The sequence below is a fragment of the Ochotona princeps genome, chromosome 2, assembly GCF_030435755.1.
Source record: "Ochotona princeps isolate mOchPri1 chromosome 2, mOchPri1.hap1, whole genome shotgun sequence".
NCBI lineage: Eukaryota > Metazoa > Chordata > Mammalia > Lagomorpha > Ochotonidae > Ochotona > Ochotona princeps.
This window is the reverse complement of record NC_080833.1, coordinates 72,689,871-72,709,242: the sequence shown is the minus strand read 5'-3', so window position 1 is coordinate 72,709,242 and position 19,372 is coordinate 72,689,871. Positions and strand designations below refer to the sequence as shown.

The window sequence follows — 19,372 nt, the reverse complement described above, 5'->3', positions numbered from 1 at the left end:
TTCCTGGGACATGAGACTTTTAGAGATAGAAGCAGAAAAATTGGAGATAGTGCTGGATTAGTCATCCTGAGGAACCTTTCCAAATTAAGGGAGACCAAATGCAACTGTAAGTATGCAGGATGTAATCCTGAAGCAGCAAGCATAGATGGATTTTACTATGACACAGAGATGACTAGTCAAACTTACATAGGTCTATAGAGTCAAGAATAGTAACGCATCAACCTGCATTTCTTGGAGGTTGGCATGGTACAGTGGATTAAGGGATTAATGGCAATATTAGCATTCCATATCAGATGCAGGTCCCAGGCTTGGCTGCTATCTTTCAAATCTAACGTCCTGCTATTGTCTGGGAAGGCAGACAATGGTGCAAATACTTGGGCCCCTGAAAAAGGGAGTTGCTGTCTTCCAGCTTCAGCCTAGCTCAGGCCCAGTCCTTACTGCCTTTTAGAAAGTGAAATAGGGTAAAGGATAATCTCACTTGCTGTCTCTGCCTCTGTCTCTGTTGCTTTGCTTTCAAATAAATTTAAAAAATCAGTAAAAATTAATTTTTGATACCGATTCCTGAACTGTGGCTATGGAAATACACTTGAAATTAATATATTGAAGTGGTCTAATAAGCATAATGTTGGCAATTTGCACTCAAACAATTGGGGGAGCAAGAGAAGGGAAAATCTGATGAGGTCAACATGGTAAAATGTTAGCACATGGGGATTCTTCACACCATGCTTTACAAGCTTTTATAAATTTGAATTTATTATAATACATGGATTTTTCAAAAAACATTAATTGTCCAACACACACCATAAATATTTTCCCAGGTTTTCATTTGTCTCTTCATTTTGTCTTTCACTCAATTTTTGTTTGCTTTTTCATTTTTTTACTTTGAAATTAAAAAATTTACTTTTTTCAGATTTGCTTTTCTGAAGGCCTATACATCTTTGAAAGCAAGCTGAAGACTGACTTTTTTTAGACTTTACCATTTTTATTTGAAAGGCAGAGTCACAGTAGGAGGGGGAGAGAAAGAGAGAAGAGAAGAGAAGAGAAGAGAAGAGAAGAGAAGAGAAGAGAAGAGAAGAGAAGAGAAGAGAAGAGAAGGGAAGAAAGAGATTTTCTATTTTCTGATTCACTCCTCAAATGGTCACAATGGCCAGAACTGGTCCAGTGCAAATCCAGGAGCTAGGTGCTTCCTTCCTCTGGGTCTCTCACATGTGGACAGGGACTGAAGCACTTGGGTCATCCTACTATCCCTTGGTTTCTGCCACTAAAATCATCCAAATTTTGTGTCTAGTTCTTTGCCCTCTGTCTGGAACCCTTCTTGTCCTCTACATGCTTGATAAACAAGCAAATACAAATGGTTTTGTCCCTTGTTTTTATAGTTAAAAGGGTCTTCCTCACCTTTAAAGAAGACACCATTTCACATATATTTATTTTAATGTCATCCTGGAATTTAATATTTCATAGTCCATAATGTATTGAAATTTACTCTTGAGGTACAGACAATATTATTGTCTCTTTAAGGTGGTTGCAACACTAGAACAGGTCCTTCTTTCCACAGTTTTGAAATGCCATGCCTTCATCATCAACTGAATTCTGTGTCCTCATGGGGAGCTGTGTGAGAACCTGGGGTTCTATTCCATTTCAGTAGAAATGGGGGAAAGGGCAGAAGGGAAGGGATTGTTGAGAGCATGGATTTCATCCATGAACAGTCTGAATTTGTGTAAATCCTGACAGCCAGGTTTGTGATCTGGGGTGGCTCAACTCACTTTTTTCTACCCAAGTTTTCTTCTCTGTATAAGGAAGATGACAAAGCATAAAGTCAAGTTACATACATAAAGCACATATGATATATACACATAACCAGATAAGAGCAATGTTGATGCATAATCACTATAAAGTTGGTACTATTTTATCATTATTTAAGAATCCTATTTGCTTCCTGCTTTAGTTCTGCACTGTTTTCTCTCAATTTCTAGGACCTAGATTTAAGCCTTGCACTTTGTTTTCTGTCTCACTAGTCTCCTATTTGAAAAAAATAAAGTCTTCTCTGACAAGGGTGTTGATATCACCTTGTGCAGAGAAGGAAGACACCTGCCACTCCGGTTCAGGCCTGTTACCTGACCTCTAGCATCTGCCCCCAACAGCTCTTTAGACAGTGCCAGCAGAGTGACTGACCATGACCTCCAACATGATATATACAAATCTAATTTTTTGTGTTCCACTTTGATGGCTCCAGTGTCCTAATCTCTTCATTTAGGCTTGCAATTTTATCCAAATTAATCATTTATCACATCTTCTTTGTTTTAATAACAATTCTCTTATTGAGCTTTCCTAAAAAAATTCCCTATCATAGCTCCAATTACTAACATATTTTGACATCTACACCTAATTTATCCTCTTTCAGTCTTGACAACTGGTGCTAACTAATCTTCTCAAAAATGGGAATTTGGGACGTAATCATGTATCAGTTTGAAAGTCTCTGCCTATTGCCCATAGGGTTAAACCTTAAATTGCAGAATGTAAACTTAAGATGACGTTCTTGATCAAAATCAGTAACATATAGCCTGACTGTAATCATGAGACTACATCACACAAATCCCAAAAGATTGCCTTCTGTGCCCTTCAAAAGTTTCGCAAGGTCGTTGAAGACAGCAGGCGACAGACTGCCAAACAAAGCAGGAGACTCAGGAGAACCAGCCATTTAACTAACCACCGTGTTCATCCATGAACTAAATATAGCTTAGGATCCTGGGTAACCTCCTGACGTAAGGCCTTCATGGAGAACCTGACAAAAATCCTAAAAAGATTTGTAGATGAGTTATTGGTATTGTATTGGTGTTAGCTGCCTGGCCTTGATCATTGTAATTTGGCTTTGTTACATGGAAACATCCGGGAAAGCCAGAGAAGTATACAGGAAGTCTAAAGTACATTTATGATTTCTTATACTTTTAAAATTACTTCAGAGAAGCTGCAAAATTGAGGAAAGGGGAAGATAAATTATGTATTCTAGGAGTAAAATCATGACCAAGTTTGAGAGGCATATCGTTCATCTTCACCCATCAGTATGGTCAGTTGCACTCCATACAGGGTATGTGAAGGACCCCAGAGCCTTTTTCTTGTGCGAAAGAGTTATTCATTAACTGGGTATTAGCTTGAAGGCTAGAATACCTTCAAGGGAATGATGTTCGGTGATCGACAGCGGTCATTCATCCAACAGACATGCCAGTTGACTGCTGAAAATATTTCAGCGAGCAAGAGAACTTTACTTGGCATTTCCAGTCTTACTGACAAGAAGTTAAATCAGAATCTTTTTGGTTTGTACCAGTCCACTCCCCAAACCAGAAGGTTGTCTCCTAGGTTGGGGGCTGGAAGCGGTAATGGTGACTTGTATCAGAAAAGAAATTCACTACCCAAACTGGAGAAGATACTCAAGGTAGTTAGGTTACCCTAGACAGCATGTTCTTGATGCCTAAGTGTGGTTCGTGAACGCACGCTTCTAAGAGGGGAGAGCAGAACGCAGAAAGATACATCACAGGAGCGAAAAATCAGTAGAGGTGAAAAGCAGCAAGGAGAACATACTGTCACAGAATGAAGAGGAGGTGAGGCAGACAAAACTCGGTTAAGATAATGGCATGACATAGGCCCAGAGCTGAACCACAAGGAAAGCCGGCGGTTTACTGGAGGGGATGGAAGCACCCCGTGGGTTAAGCATGATTTCAGAACGCGTGGGTGACCGGGTCGAGGAAAAGGTCAGGATGGAAGACACGCCAAGAGGACAACCCTGGACCTGGAACGGATAGAAGGGGAGCGGCGCAGGGCGCAGGGAAAAGGAGGGCTAGCAGGCACCTGGGAGAGGGAAGGGAGGGCCGGGCGGCGGCATGTGCACCCGGGCTGCGGCCGCCCCAGGGCGAGCCGGCGCGGCGGGTGCACTGGGACGCGGGGGCCGGCGCTGGGTGGCGGAAGGTTGCGGGGTGGACGGGGGGAGGTGTGCACTGTGTGTTCGGTGATGTCATTGCGAGTCAGGGAGCGGTGAAATTTAACACCGGCCGGATTCGCCCGGCTCCTCTTCTTCCAGGCGAAGCAGCCCGCGGCAGTCCACGCCGAGCGCCTTGCAGTAGCCACCGGCCCCTCGCACCGACTTGATTTCCCAAGTGGGTGTGTTGTGCTTGTTTGACAAATATCTGCGCGCGGGCAGTTTCCAAGGACTTCCCTCCCTTCCCCTCCGCCAGCCCTCAACTCCTTCCCTCCCCCATCCTTTCTCCTCCCAGGCCCAAAGCAGAGGACTCTACTGGAGTCACAGAGTCGCTTTTGAACCGCAAGTGAACTCGAGGGCTACACTGGCAGCCCAGCTCCCGCGGGCGCCCCAGCTGCCTCGCAGTGCGGTCTGCTCCTAGCCCGCTCTCCAGGGAGCCGCAACCTTGGACTCCTGCGGAGTCCGGAGTCCAGTGCTCCCAAGTCTTAATCTTGTCCTTCCCTTCGGGTGCTGTTTCCCACCTCAGCCTCATTTCCTCCCCCTCTTTTATTTGTATTTATTTATTTATTTTTCCTGTTGCAACTTTGGTGCCTGCTTTTCATGTGACTCCCCCCCCCCCCTTTTTCATGGACAGTACCTGCACACTTAGCAGTTCGGAGTTGGCTTCTATTTTCCGTTAGCGCTTTGCTGCACGGACAAATGCATACAAATGCATTTAGGAGCCTACAGGACAAGGCGTGGAAAGGTCTCCCCCACGGCAAAAACGTAAGTAGCCCACCCGCCCGGGCAGGGGTTAGACTCCCCCCTCCTCACCCGCTCCCCAGAATCCACGGAACCGCCTGGTGGCCCCGCTGCTCGGCTCTGGGAACAGGCGAGCAGCCTTGGCATCCTGTCCTTGTCTTCTCAATTTGTAAAAGACCATGTTTGAAATGCAGAGCTGAGCCAAAGGGTCCCGGACGGTTTGTGCTAACGCGAGCCTGCGGCTCGTGAGCGGAGCCTGCTGGCACGCGCCAGCCCGCCGCGCCCCCGCCGGCGCGCCCTCCTCCCTCTCCTCCTGCAGGGCCCTGGCTGCTGTCCGACGTCCCCACCGGGCTGCTCAGGGGTTGGAGCCCCGCTACTCCTAGGAGCGGCCAGGGGGAGGCAGACAGAGAGGGGTTGCGGCTCTTCTGAGGACGCAGTGGCGGGCGCCCCTTGTCAGACGGCGAGCCAGAGCACTGTCCCTGTGGAGCCTGGGCTAGGCCGGGACGGCCGCCTGTCGGCGGGCAAGTGACTCGCGCAGAAGGTAGACGTGGGGGCGGGACTGGGGAGCCCGGGAAGGCTTTGGGCGGGCCCTGAAAGACACCCCTTGGGCTTGGCGCCCACCTCCTCACTGCGGTAAGAGCGTGGGTGGGAGCGCGCGGCCTAGGCTGGCAGTCCTGGTTTGCCTTCCGTCCATCCTGGAAGAGTCTTTGGGGGCTGCAGAGTGAGGTGGGAAGGACCGGGGCCAAAGCGCTGGCGAGCGAGGAGGCCGCCGTGTGGCGTTGTTTGTGAGAACATGTGCTCCCCAGCCGCGCGCGGCCTGCTGGCCAGCGCCAAACTCGCCGCTGCCGTCCGCCTCGCAGTGCGCGGGGCCCGCGGCCTGGGCAGCCACGTGCGTGCCGCCTCGCGCCGGGGCAGGTCGCTCCGGGTTCCCTGGCGGGGGAATGTGCGCCGCTTTTCCTCAGGCGGCAAAGCTCTGTAGTGGTTGGTCTAGGAGGGCGGGACGAAGGCAAGCCTGTCTGGTTGGACGGCACGCCCCCTTTCCCTCTACCTTCATCCCCACTGGGTCAGTGGCCTGAGCTCTCTGCAGGACAGAGACCATGCGGCAAGGCGCTGTGAGTGGGGCCATAGGCCCTCAGCCTGTGGACGCTGCTCTCCTGGCCACTCCGGGCCAGGGTTGCCTGCTGCTGCTCAGCCGGGCCCATGTGCTAACCTTGCCTTCTGTCGCTGTGACTGCGTGGATTTTGAAGCAGTTCTGCGCCTGGCCCTTGTCTTGTCTGGTTTATACTTCCCTTCTAGACGCTCCCATAAAAGGCCCTGCATAAATTCTTGGGCAGTTTGGGGTTTGTAAATTGGGTCCAGATGATTGGGGGGAGGGGAGCAGAGAAACCAAAACGAATGGATTACACAGGGGGGACTTCTGAGGAAGAATTATACTACGTGGATGGGGAAGGCACTCTTGTGCAGGGATGTAGGGTTGCAGGAAGCCACTGATCTCCTTTGACAACTTAGAAGGGCTCAGGGCCCAGGGCCCAGGGCCCTGCTGCCCTTGCTGCATTGCAGAACCGTCTACCGGCTACCGAGAATGAAGAGTGATTCGCCATCACTTCAGTTCCCAGAACAACCAACTACAAACCCGGGAAGAAGGTAGTTAACTACTGGGCTCAGGAATTTTTTCTAGAGGAAGAAAATTTCGTGAATTAGGAATTTTTCAGTTTGAATCAAATGACAGCCACCCCTGAGGAGGGAAGGCCAGGAAAAAAAGTTGATTAGCTGATGATAATGGCAGGCCACTGAATTAAGCCTTCCAGTCCCTAATGAAACCCCTGAGGGTTGAATTTTCCACCATCCTTTTGTGGGAATGTTTTGTAAGAGTGGGAGCAGCTTTTTAAAATCACAGTTCTGATTACTCACCAAAAAGTGTTTGTAGTTTCAAAACTGTATTCTTAAGCACAATTTGTTTCATGAGGACGATTTTAGTAGAGTTGACTAATGTAAATTTGTGGAATTAATAAAATAAAATTAAGAGTCATGGTTAGATACACTGACTCAACATGTTATCACAGGATTAAGGCAGTTGTTAAGGGTTTCTACTATCAACAACCAAAAAAAGAAAGAAAGAAAAAGGTTTGGATATGCAGATTTATTTTTTTAGTTGGTGTGAATTCCTAGTTGTTTTTTTTTTTTTTTTTGCATTACTCAGTTGTCTTTGTTTAAACATTTGTTCAAATGAATGTTTAAAATGATGTCTCAGGGAGGGTAAGCATGTTTTTTGAAGATAATTTTTGGAGTTAGTTGAACATTCTTGATAATCTGTGACATCTCAGGGGGAAAAAGTCAGTTTTATCCAGTATTAGAATAGCTATGCTCGTTTCCTTGCCATACCTTACAATTGTGACCTACTTTAGATTTTTGTGACACTAGGGCGGGAGGACCATTTCATTTCCCTTTCATAAAAGGTTACCATTCTTCCTTCCTTCATTACCTCATTCATTCACTTTTTTGTTCAGTAAATACTGACTAAGCTCTCGCTGAGTGCACAGCATCATTTTAGGCAGTAGGGACACGCCGATTGAGCAGCGCAGGAGCCATTGCTGCCTACCCAGTGTTCTCAGTCTAATTGAGGAAATACTAAATTAAATGAATCAGTGTAATAAAATGAGTTAAGGATATGTATAGCGGAGGAGCACCTCCTGGAAGGAGATGCTAGGCCAGAGAGATGAAGACCAGACTGAAACTGAAGTGTGTGGGGGGAGACATGACATGTTTCAGATGAGGGAGGCATTAACAGGCTCAGAGGTGGGACAGCACATGACTTTTGAAGACCTGAACCAGATGCAGTTGGTTAGAACACACATTCTAGGGAATAAATGATTAGAGCTGAAGACAGAAACACACCAGATAGTGTAGGGTATGTAAACTGTGTTAGTTTTTTAGCTAAGTTTGGGGAGACTGAAGTTTTCTTGATTCGAGGATCAGGGTACAGGTATCAGATGTGAGGAAGTTATGTAATTGCTGGAACTCAACATTCTCACATTTTCATTTAAAGACCTATGTTTTTCACTAGCATGTAGCAGAGTACTGGCAATGATCTCACCTTCTCTGGAATTATCAGGACAGGCTAGTTTAGGTGTGTTTTTCTTCCTTCCTCCTACCTGGATTCTAAGACTTTGCTCACTTGAGGTCCTTGAACATTTATCTTATTTGTGCTTTGTGAATTATTCTAACACTTAGAATGTAAGAAAAACTCTAGTGTGCTTCATTGGATAGCTTATACAAGCGCACTCTACCAAGCTGAATTGAGAATCTGAGGATTCATCGTATAAGTTAGTGACATCAGTTTACTCCTTGAATCATCCAACTTCATCCCCACTTTTGTAACAAAATCTTTTTTTCCCACTTATTTTGATGCTGAACAGAATTTTTACTATTTCTGAATCTTACAATGAGAGTAAAATGTGTATAGCTGTCATGACTTTTCTTTTTTTGTTGTTTTTTGTTTTTTTTATTATTTTTAATTCATTAATAACATTGTATTATGTGACACAGTTTCATAGGTACTTGGATTCTCCCACCCCTCCCCAAACCCTCCCACCATGGTGGATTCCTCCACCTTGTTGCATAACCACAGTTCAAGTTCAGTTGAGATTCCCCCATTGCAAGCGTATACCAAGCATAGAGTCCAGCATCTTATTGTCCAGTCAAGTTCAACGGCTTCTTAGGTATACCCTCTCTGGTCTGAAGACAGAGCCAGCAGAGTATCATCCCAGTCAATTGAAAGCTCCAACATACCATCAGCAAAAATTGACATCATTATGGAATTAATTGACATAGTAATGAGTAACCAATATGTTAAAAGTAAATGCGAGTTCCTTGCCACCTTCTGTGACCACCTCACTTACATTTCAATTTTAGTTGATACACAACATATAACATTCAAAACATAACATGTTATACATAACATCATATCATCTTAAATTAAGGCAAACATGTGGTATTTAACCTTTTGGGATTGGCTCATTTCCCTTAGCATTATGGTTTCCAGTTTGGCCCATTTGGCCACAAAGAACTGCATTTTATTTTTTTTAATAGCTGAGTAGTATTCCATGGAGTAGATGAACCATAGCTTTCTTATCCAATCCTCTGTTGATGGGCATTTTGGTTGCTTCCATGTTTTTGCAATTACTGATTGTGCTGCTATGAATATAGGAGTGCATGTTGGTTTCTCATAAAACAATTGTTCTGGATATATTCCTAGGAGTGCTATTGCTGGATCATACGGTATGTCGATTTTGAGTTGTTTGAATATTCTCCATACTGATTGCCATAGAGGCTGTACCAGCCTGCAGCCCCACCAGCAGTGGAGTAGGGTTCCCTTTTCCCCGCAACCTCGCCAACAAGTGTTGTTGGTGCTTTTATTCATGTGGGCCAGTCTTACTGGCATTAGGTGGTACCTCATTGATGTTTTAATTTGGATTTCCCTTATTGCCAGGGAACTTGAGCATTTTTTCATATGTTTATTTGCCATTTGGGTTTGTTCCTTTGTGAAGTGTTTGCCCATTTCCCGTGCCCATTTCTTGAGCAGTTTGTTTTGACATTTTGGTTGTTTTGTAGCTCTTTGTATATTCTGGAAATTAGCCCTCTATCACCTATGTCGTGTGCGAAGATCTTCTCCCATTCTGTGGGTTGCCTTTTTACTTTGTTGATCGTTTCTCTAGCTGTACAGAAGCTGCTTAGTTTGATGAGGTCCCAATTGTTTATTTTGGTCTCGATTTCTGCTGCTTTTGGAGTCTTTTTTAGGAAGTGAGGGCCTACTCCTAAGTGTTGCAGTGTGTTTCCAACATTTTCTTCCAAAAGTTTGAAGGTTTCTGGATGCAGGTTTAGTTCTGTTATCCATTTAGATCTGATCTTAGTGTATGGTGAGAGATGTGGATCTATCTTTTTGTTTCTGCAGGCTATTAACCAGTTGTCCCAACAGCATTTATTGAACAGACCTTCCCATTTGCCTGGATTGTCGTTTGTCTTTTTGTCAAAGATTATTTGGCTGTACCTGTGTGGGCTCCCTTCTGGTGTTTCTATTCTGCTCCATTGATCTTCCTCTCTATCTTTGTGCCAGTACCAGGCTGTTTTGATAACCTCTGCCCTATAGTATGTCCAGAGGTCCGGAATTGTGATTCCCCCTGCTAACTTCCTATTCTTCAGGATGGTTCTAGCTATCCGTGGTTTTTTGTGTTTCCAGATGAACCTTTGGATCATTGTTTCCACTTCCGTGAAGAATGTTTTGGGCAATTTGATTGGGATTGCGTTGAATGTATATATTGCTTTTGGCAGTATAGACATTTTAATGATATTGATTTTACCTATCCAGGAGCATGGGATGTTACTCCATCTTTTGAGGTCTTGTTCAATTTCTTTTTTAAGTAGTTTGTAGTTTTCTTCAAATAAGTCTCCTACATTTTTGGTTAGATTTATTCCCAGATATTTCATACTTTTCTCTGAATAGTTATTAATCAGAACTTAAATTCAAGGACTCCAAAGCATAAAGCCCTTTAATATTCTACATTCACCGCAATTATGGGAACTTGTTTTTTCTTAATTAAGGTAGTATATAGTATATAAATCATTAGTTGAAGTAGAGGTGGAAGCATGGGAACTCAAAGAAACAACCCCAGCCAAACCCAACATTTGCCAGAAAAATTGAATTCATTAGACACACATTTTATGCAATGATGGGGGCGGGCCTGGTGGGGATTATTGTGGGTTGCCCCGACTAGGCTGCAGCTCCCACTGGTTGATGTAAGGGCCGCACCAGACCCATTGGTTCCAGTGCAACTCGGGACTGAAAACAGAACCAACCCAGCAATTGCAACCACCAGCTGATTGGGGTGATGGACTGTGCCGGGCCCTTTGCTTGCTAGAACATACAAGAAACTAGTCTGGGAATACCTCAAAGTTTCTTTGGAGATCTCCCCAATCGAACTGCTGGACTCAGAACTCTAACCAAGAAAAGACAGAAGACAGAACAGGTCAATCATTCATCTCAGCTATATGTTGGCAGCGAAATACTGGGCAAACGGAGACTTTATGATGGACCATATCAATCAGTGGACGACCTCATCGAGTGAAACTGGCAGCGATTCATAACTGGAGAACTGTTAAAACCACTTGAGCAAATATCTCAGAGCATGCCCCACATCCGGGACTTGGGGTGGGTGGGTAAACGGGTGGAGCTTCTCCCTCAATATCCCCCTTTACCAAAGATACATGATGGAAATAATATGGACATAATAGTATTACCCACTTCCCTATACCCCCTGAACCTTTTTTTTTTGTTCCTTAACCGTAATTAACTATGTAAAGATTGTCAACAACAATACAATAAAATAGATTTAAAAAAAAAAGAAAAAATAAATTAAAAAAAACCCCTACTTTTCAAGATTAAAAAAAAAAAAAAGCTCTATGGGGTGATTCCAGTGTGCAGGTAAGGTGCAAAAAAGCCAAAAACATGTGGGCCTTACATAATCTCTTGTACATCTTCTATTCAGGATCAGTAACCTTGATAATGTGGGCCTTGGATTAGCAACATCAGGATTCTGCGAACCTCACTATATAAGCAGGTTTTTGAGCTTCATCGTATTGAATCAGAAACTCTAGGGATGAGACCCATCTGCTTTTAGCAAATCTGTTAAGTGATTCTGATGGACTATAGATTGAAAATTACAGACCCAAGTACAGTAAAAAAAGTATCAGAAAAGGATCAAATAGTGTGTCATGTCATATAGCAAATAAATATGATAAATGGTATTTATTTAGATTGAAATATAAATATAAACATTCTGATGTTTTTCTGTTTTTAACATACATATTCTGTCTTACAATAACCCAGTTTAGATGTATGCATCCTGGGGATATACTCCAGTTTTTGAACCATAATCTATAGTAGAGCCAGGTGTCTGGATTGTTCACAAGCACCTCAAATGCATCTTGGCCAATTAATAGAATAGTAATTTAGTTGACCAGTTTGTGGTGTTAGTGACAGTTGATAGGTATCTAACAAAACAAAGAGAATTGTGGTCTGGACTGAATGTGCCTTTTTTCTTTTTTATCACTAACAAATGGTAAGTACCATTTTAACACAAATGAAATTTGTGTTCTGTTGCATCAAGAGTAGTGTTAATTTCCTGTCTTGACTTTATAAAATGATTAGTTTCTTTATACCATCTTGTTCATCATAATTAGAAAACATAATAATTACTAGTATACTAGAACTTCACAAGAAGAATATATGACTTCAAGGGGACTCTAGTCAAAATCTGTAGGTTTACATTTCATAGAAATGTCATTTGAAAAATTCTTTGGTTAAAATTTTTAAAAAATCAGAGTATTAGCAAGATCAATTTTCAGCATGTTCATCATTTCCTTTCAAATGTATCTCTTGATTTTCATTTGGGAGGTAGATGTTCATTCTTACATAGTCAATTATAAAGACTATCCAGCAGAATCTATCAAATTTGGCCATAATTAAAGTGGCACAAAGCTTTTTAAATAAAATACAGCTAATGAATGTGAATGATCATCTTTACTTATGGAGATAGGGTATTGGACTCACAAAAGTGGTGCTAAAAATAATTACATTGACATTTTCAGAGCCATGCTTTCCAAGAACCAAAGAAACATAAATTGAGTATAAATGATTTAAATATGATATTCAAATGGCCTTAACATATAAGCAGTCATTGAAACAAATAACAGGATCTGTCAATTATAATCAATATGGTTAAGTAACTGTGATTTGTGTTCTGTAGTAATCTTTACTATTCTGTGTGAAATTGCTATTATGGTAATCTGATATAATAATAATAACAAAAATCAAGTCATCCATGGTAGCTCAGATTTTTTGAGCATTTTCTACATGCCAGGTGATGTTTTCTGTTTACCCTCAAAACAACTTTACGAGATAGGTTTATCTTTATCGGATGAAGAAACTGAGGAGTAGTTAAAGAATGCACAAGTCTGATAGTAACTGGCAGAACTGATATTATAATCCAGAGCCATTGCTCTCACCACTAAGATTATTAATGTACTATAATGATTAAACTAACAATTTAGTTCTTAATCTCATATTGAAGTTGATTTTGGACTTTATATGATTTTTAAGCTGTAAATGTCTCACTGATAGGTTTTTCCAATTTCTCTCTGTTTAGGAAACGACTTCTTCATTTTGTTATGCTATGTGTCTCTGGGATTGTTGTTCATGCACAAGAACAAGGTAAGGAAATTATCTTGTTTAAGAAGTCTGCTTCTGGATAGCCAAAGTACCTATTATGGCAGTACTGCCTTTAACTCAGTACTAAACAAAATATTTCAATCTAGCAAAATGAGAACGTAAGGGTAAATTTTGGAGGGAAATATGACCTTTAAGAAATTACTCAGCTCTTCCATCTGTGAAATTGCTACATTTTTAAGCAAACTCTATAAAAGGGAAGTTTTATACAGTAGAAAGCCTTTGCTTGTGATTTCATTTTAAGTGTGAGTTCTTGGGGGTAGCAAGCTGTGACAGAATTACCTTTGCACTTCTTGAAACAACCCAAGCACATAATAAATATTCCGTCTGGATTTGCATCATTAAGGGAGAAAATAAAATTTACATACTAGTTGGCTTGCATTTTATTTAATCAAATAGAGAGTTTCTGAAAATACATTAGTGTTCTGTTTTGTTCTATTTTTGCATGCCAGTTGGTTGCTCTAGTATTCTTTTAGGAGACTATGTGTACCCTAATTTATTCATTGTTTGACATATCTTCTATTTCCCATGTAATATCCTAATTGCTCATAATGGAAATATAACTAAACAGTACCACTGGCCTCAAAGGGAAAAATGTTCTTTTTTGAAAAAATGAGAAATATTTAAAAGAAAATTCTGAAATTGTGGTAGACCTACGGACAATATCACATTGACCCCATTTTTTTTCTTCTTCTTCTGTCTTCCATTTAACAAGGCTGCATGGAGCTGCCAAATTACCCATTCTGAGAGAACCAACTTTTCAATTCAATGTATCTGGTCACTAATCAGTCTAGTCTTTCTTTTCACTAAGAAAAAAACCAAGTAAACAAGTTATGAATGAAATACATGTGGAAAGAAGAGTGGGCCCCAAAGGAAGGGCTGCTACTGTACCCTATTTAGCAATCTGAGAAGTGCTTATGGATAGATATATCTTGGCCCTGGGTGTCCTTTGTTTCTGCCATACCTGTAGATTCAACCAACTGCAAAACAGAAATATTCAGAAAAAAATGCGTGTCTTGAGCATGTACAGACTTCTTTCATGTCATCATTCCCTAGATGCATAGTACAACTTATATATATGTGGCAATTACATTGTATTAGATAGTATAAGTGATCTCAAGTGAACTGGGAGCGTACTGGAGGATGTAAATGGTTTGTGCAAATAAACCATCATGTTACATAAAGGACTTTTGCATTTGGGGATTTTGATGTCTTCAGGGGTCCCGGATCCAATCCCTCATGGATATAAAGGGTGCAAGATATTCATCAGAAGACACATTTTCTCATGTTTTTAAATGAGGAAAGATTAAATTAGGCCACATGTACCTGTGATTTTGAGAAATGGGATTTGGGAATTAGATGTTCTAGTGTAGTGGGTTAAGGACAGCTGCATCCATGGTAGAGTACCATGTTGAATCCCAGTTATTCCACCTATCATCCATCTTCCTGCTGAAGCATCTTGGGAGGCAACAAATGATGTTTCAATTGCGTGGGCCCCTGACACTCAAATGGGAGATTCAGATGGAGTTTAGGCTCCTGCCAAGACTGGATTGCTGCAGGCATTTGAGGATGAACCAGTAAGTGAAAGATACTTCTCTTTCTTTTCCTCACTCTGTTGTTCTACCTTTTAAGTAGATAAAAGCAAGTGAACTGTGATTTTTTTTTAAGGAAAAAATGTGATTCTTGACCTATGCATTTCTATTACTTTATTTTACTCCAGGTAGAAATGAAGAAAAATTATGCATTATACTTTTCAGGTTCTTGTTATTACAGTTAAGGCTTACAAGAATTGTATTATCTAATCACTGTGCTAGGCGAGTGTGCGTTTTCATCTCAATACAGTTTTATCGAAGTTTTGAGTTCAATATTCATAGTTTTTCTTATTAGGACCACATACATGTTTTTAACCACTGAGCCATGCATGTTTATGTTTTCTTTTCTGTACAATATTACAAGATTGATCCACTGTTTGCTTATTTGTTTATTTGCTCTTTCTGTCAGTAATTATTTTCATATACTCCAAAAGCAATCTGAAAGTTCTTTCAAAAATACTTTCTCCAAGAGCAGTTGCAGTACTCCAACAATTCAACTTGTCCTTTTGGAGATATTCCTCCTGGAGGCTAAAATCCTGCTTTCCCATGGGCCGTTTGATCTGTAAGCCTCCAGGAGAGCCGATGTTTCTCATTTGGGTTAGATACAGTTTCTTTGAACTCATGTCTTTCTCTTTTGAGAGTCTGTTTCTATTGGAGTGGAATGTGTTTTCCATTTGTATACTGAGAATTGTTACGTAGATGATACATTGTTTACAACATTGTATTTCTGAGAATGTGTTTATTTCCTCTTTACACTTAAGGGTAGTTGAGGTGTGTGTAGCATTTATGTGTAAACATTTTCCCCTTGAAATGGAAAGGCTTTCATCTTTTGTCTTCTGGTTGGTAGACATGTAGTTAAGAAATCTGATGTTATATCAAGCACTCATTCTTTATATGTAACTTCTTATTTTTCTCTTTAAGCCTTTAGTATTATCAGTTCATCTTTGAGGTTTTTAAATTTCATAGTAATGTACTTTACTAAAGATTAGCTTCATTTCATTTTGCTAGACTCTTGGTAGATCTTTTCAGTGTGGAAACTTAGGTCTCTTTTCTGGGAATTTTACTGTGTTCTTTCTGGTGGATTAATTTATCTCTTTTCCTGTAATTTCTGTTAGATATTGGAATGAGTTCCAAAGATCCCTTCAAACACTTTAATTTCTGCTGTTAGTCTCAGATTGTTTTTAAAAATTTATATAACGGTAACAATTTCATGCATTGCATATATACATTAAGACCATGAAGGCTGTGATACTTCCTACCAAACATTCCAGTCTCCCTCCTCCTCTTTTTAAAATTTTTCTTTTATGGTTGCATACTTTAAATTTGCTTTATAATCGCAAGCTTAACCCTCCATTAAAAAAAAGTAAATAGTAAGTAGAAAAACCACTTTTCTTCAAGCCTATACGCAAGGGCTATAAACAATAATCAAATATCAAAATGTCAATGTCATTCATATAGATAGATGCATTACATTTTTTCTTTAAAAAAAACAAGGCAGCCCCCTGTTCTTAGTCCTTGGATGTGATATCTACTCTTAACGCTTTAAGTAAAAGAATGATAGTATTTTTGGATTTTCACTCTGCTTCATGTAACATTTTTTTTTCTTTCAATTTTGTTGTCTTGCTCTGTTGTTTATGAAGGAGTAATTCTCTGTAAGTCTGCAGTACCTCCATTGTCTGTTGCTTGGATACTGTGTGCATGGCTAGGAATATCAACTGAGATGTTCCTTCTAAAGGGGTGTAGAATAGGAGCCTGGATGGCGCATCTTGTTGGACCACAAATATTTGAGACTGTTGAGTTTCTTTAGCGAAAAGTCCTCCAGTATCCTACCTGTAAATTTGAATTTTGGTTTGCCACCTTTGTTAGAGTTAAGTGATGCAGTGTTTTCTGCTGGGAGAAGTTGTCTCTCTACTTGGAATGTAAATTTTAGCCGAGTTCCAGGTTCCTAGTGCTTTTTCTCCATCTTCTGCTACAATTGACTCATTTTTTTCTGCATTGTTTTCTTAATAACCTGTCAATATCTTAAAACTTCTCATAGTAAACTTTGAACCCTTGCTCCCCACTCACCATCCCCATCCTCGTTTGAATCCCATGTTTATTCCGGTGTCCAGTGTTGGTGTCTTTAACTCTTGACTATATTTGGAGTGTCTGTTCTTAGCATCTACCCTGCAACCTGATAGAGTTCGTTTCTCAACCTTGCTGATTCCTACATATGCTTTTCATTTTAAAAACTCTGTTGATGTCTCTTATCTGCTAGTGGCCTTTTATTCATTTAACTTGTCCTATAGTTTTTAAACACATTTCTTTATTCTCATTGCTGAGACATTTTAAGACTGATAATGAATAAACTTCTATATTTTGCAGTGGTTTAAGTTATTCTTGGAAAAGCTAAGAAAAGTCATTTTAAGCATCTTATAAATACATGTAATTTTTAATATTTTTTGATAACTGAAGAATAATTCTATTTCTAGAAAATATGAGTTATGTTAGGCTGATTTTTTCCTGTGGAATTGACAGATATAGGTTCTTTTCCTTACCTAGTCTGTTACACTTTCCTTTTTTTTTTTCTCTTTCTCTGTTGGTGGGCTGGCTTCCAGGGAGAGATTGGCAGAGACGCAAGGCTTCCGGGGACAGTTTACACTATGCAGGATGTGCGCTAATCATCAAGATGCACAATATGCTCAACATCATGATCCCTAGGTGTAAAACCACATGTGCAGAAATCTGTGTGTAGGAGGTTCATCTTCAAGAAGAGTATTTCCTGTATAAATTGACCAAATGTGTTTATTGTTAACAGACCCAAAGCTCATTCTAGCTGTAGTCACTCCAAGGACTTGCTGTCAAAAACCCTCTCCACAGCATTTAACCAGTATTTTCACAATTTAGGTTGATGCATTTATCATTTTATAAATAGGCTTGTATTTATCTTCTTATATGTCAGATGTGTTTATATTAGGGATATTTTAAAGAAACAGCTGCTGCTTGCAGCACAACCAGTGTGCTTCATCACAGACGCTTCAGAGCCAGAAGTTAGGGCTTTTTAGTGGTATCCATGTGGCCTTGTTATCTTTGTGACCTCAGTCAAGCTCCTTAAATACCCTCAGCCCATTTTCAACAGCTGTGAAGCAAAGAAAATAATGCAACATAAGACTCTTGCATGGATCAAATGAGATAACACATGTGCAGTGGCTAGCAGTGCCTGTTACATAATGAGGCTACAAGGATACAGTGAATTTCCATGGGGGGAAAAAGGTCTTTCTGTTCCCATATCCTCATGATATTGGAAAAATAAAACATTTGGTTGTAAATTATTTTCTCCAGTTCCTTACTCTGTGAACTGGAGTCAGAAAGCTTACACTTGAGTCTCAATTCAGGCCCTGACTATTGAAGTGACATTGTGCAAAGCACCGCAGAATGCATGGAAGGCAGTTATCAGGTTAATGTACTCAGTTTAAGTAAATTGGCATTGGAAAGAAAAGTAGATTAAGGCCCATATAATCTTTCTCATTTATAGCTTTGTATTTTTAATTTAAGCAATCATTTTGACTTTTTATTCCTTAGTACCTGAAAGAAAACATCCTTGGAGACTTAAAAATTGAGGATTCATTAGAATTAATGCTATGCTATATTTACTTAGTTATTTAATAGTGCTGGTTAAGATAATTTACTATACTTTATAAAGTGTTAGCACTCTACTTTTTATTAAAAAGTACTTTCTTTTAAATCCTTTTTAAACAGTCAATTACTGAGAGGTAAAAATTCCAATTTTGTTAGGGTAGTGGTAGGCCTACCCCTGCTTTTCCAACATAAAATGTCTTTTAAAATTATTTTTAAAACATTTTTTAAAACATAAAAATTGTGCATATTTGTGCAGTACTGTATGATGTGTAAATTGTGTAATGTCCAAGTAGGATAAATACATCTTCGTGATAGAATTATAACAGGTAAAATGATGCTTTGGTTCTCTGTATTTGTAAATCATTTATTCTTCCATTACTTTTTCTCTAGGGATATATTTGAATAAAAGTTTAAAAAGTTTATGGAAGAATATGATTGAAGGATAAATTTATTTTGGAATAACACAATTTTAAAATTTGTGCATAGTTTTATTAAAAATGACCCTTTTGCATGAATGCTTCGAAGATTTCTATACTAATTTCACTAATTTCACCATGGAGTCAATTATAAAACTACTGAATTTGTGAATCCAAAACTTGGATTTAAGTCATAATTTTGTTGTCTACTAGATCAAATTTCTTCTTATTCCCTCTCCTCCTTACTCACTCAACTCTCCCTTCCTCTTCTTTTTTTTTTAATCAGTAGTAATTACTGTACTATTTTCAAATAAAAAGCAAGTAAGTTTGAAGTGTCTACACTTATATTGAGTATTAGGATCTCAAGTTTAAAACAGATTTTAGTAGAAAATAGGATCCATTTTTATTAGAGTGTTAAAAAAAATAACTGCAAAGGAAAATTTTGCTAAAACTCTGAGAGAAACAGCAGAAGCTGAACCTTGCAGAATGAATGAAGCTTGTCCTGAAAGCTCACATCCACTGAGTCTTGGAGGGAATAGGATGACCAGAACAACTAGGTTTTCAAATGGCAAGAAACTCAGTGATGACCAGGACAGAGTGGGGAGTGCAGTGGAGAGAGCAGCTATACCCTTGTAAAGAAAGGTAGCTGGTAGTGGAGAGCAGCAAGTTAGGGGGCAGGCCCAAGACTACCCTTTCCTCTGACACCAACTTCCAACTTGACCTCAAATTGTAATATGGTGATACTGAGGATCAG

At 40.3% G+C, this 19,372-nt stretch overlaps 1 protein-coding gene across 2 annotated transcripts in view; it reads left to right on the top strand.

Moving 5' to 3' along the window:
- The first annotated feature begins 4,026 nt into the window (after positions 1–4,026).
- The window catches only part of COL24A1 (collagen type XXIV alpha 1 chain), a 339,546-nt gene continuing 324,200 nt past the window's right edge, over positions 4,027–19,372 (top strand). Inside the window, exons 1-3 of one of the 2 annotated variants that reach the window (XM_058658790.1) lie at positions 4,027–4,152; positions 4,605–4,735; positions 12,913–12,977. In XM_058658790.1, coding sequence (XP_058514773.1) covers positions 4,680–4,735; positions 12,913–12,977 — 121 coding nt within the window. In that variant the 5' untranslated portion in view covers positions 4,027–4,152; positions 4,605–4,679. Of the gene's footprint in view, positions 4,153–4,604; positions 4,736–5,152; positions 5,253–12,912; positions 12,978–19,372 lie in introns of those variants that run through there. The other variant, XM_058658792.1, reaches the window with a different exon arrangement.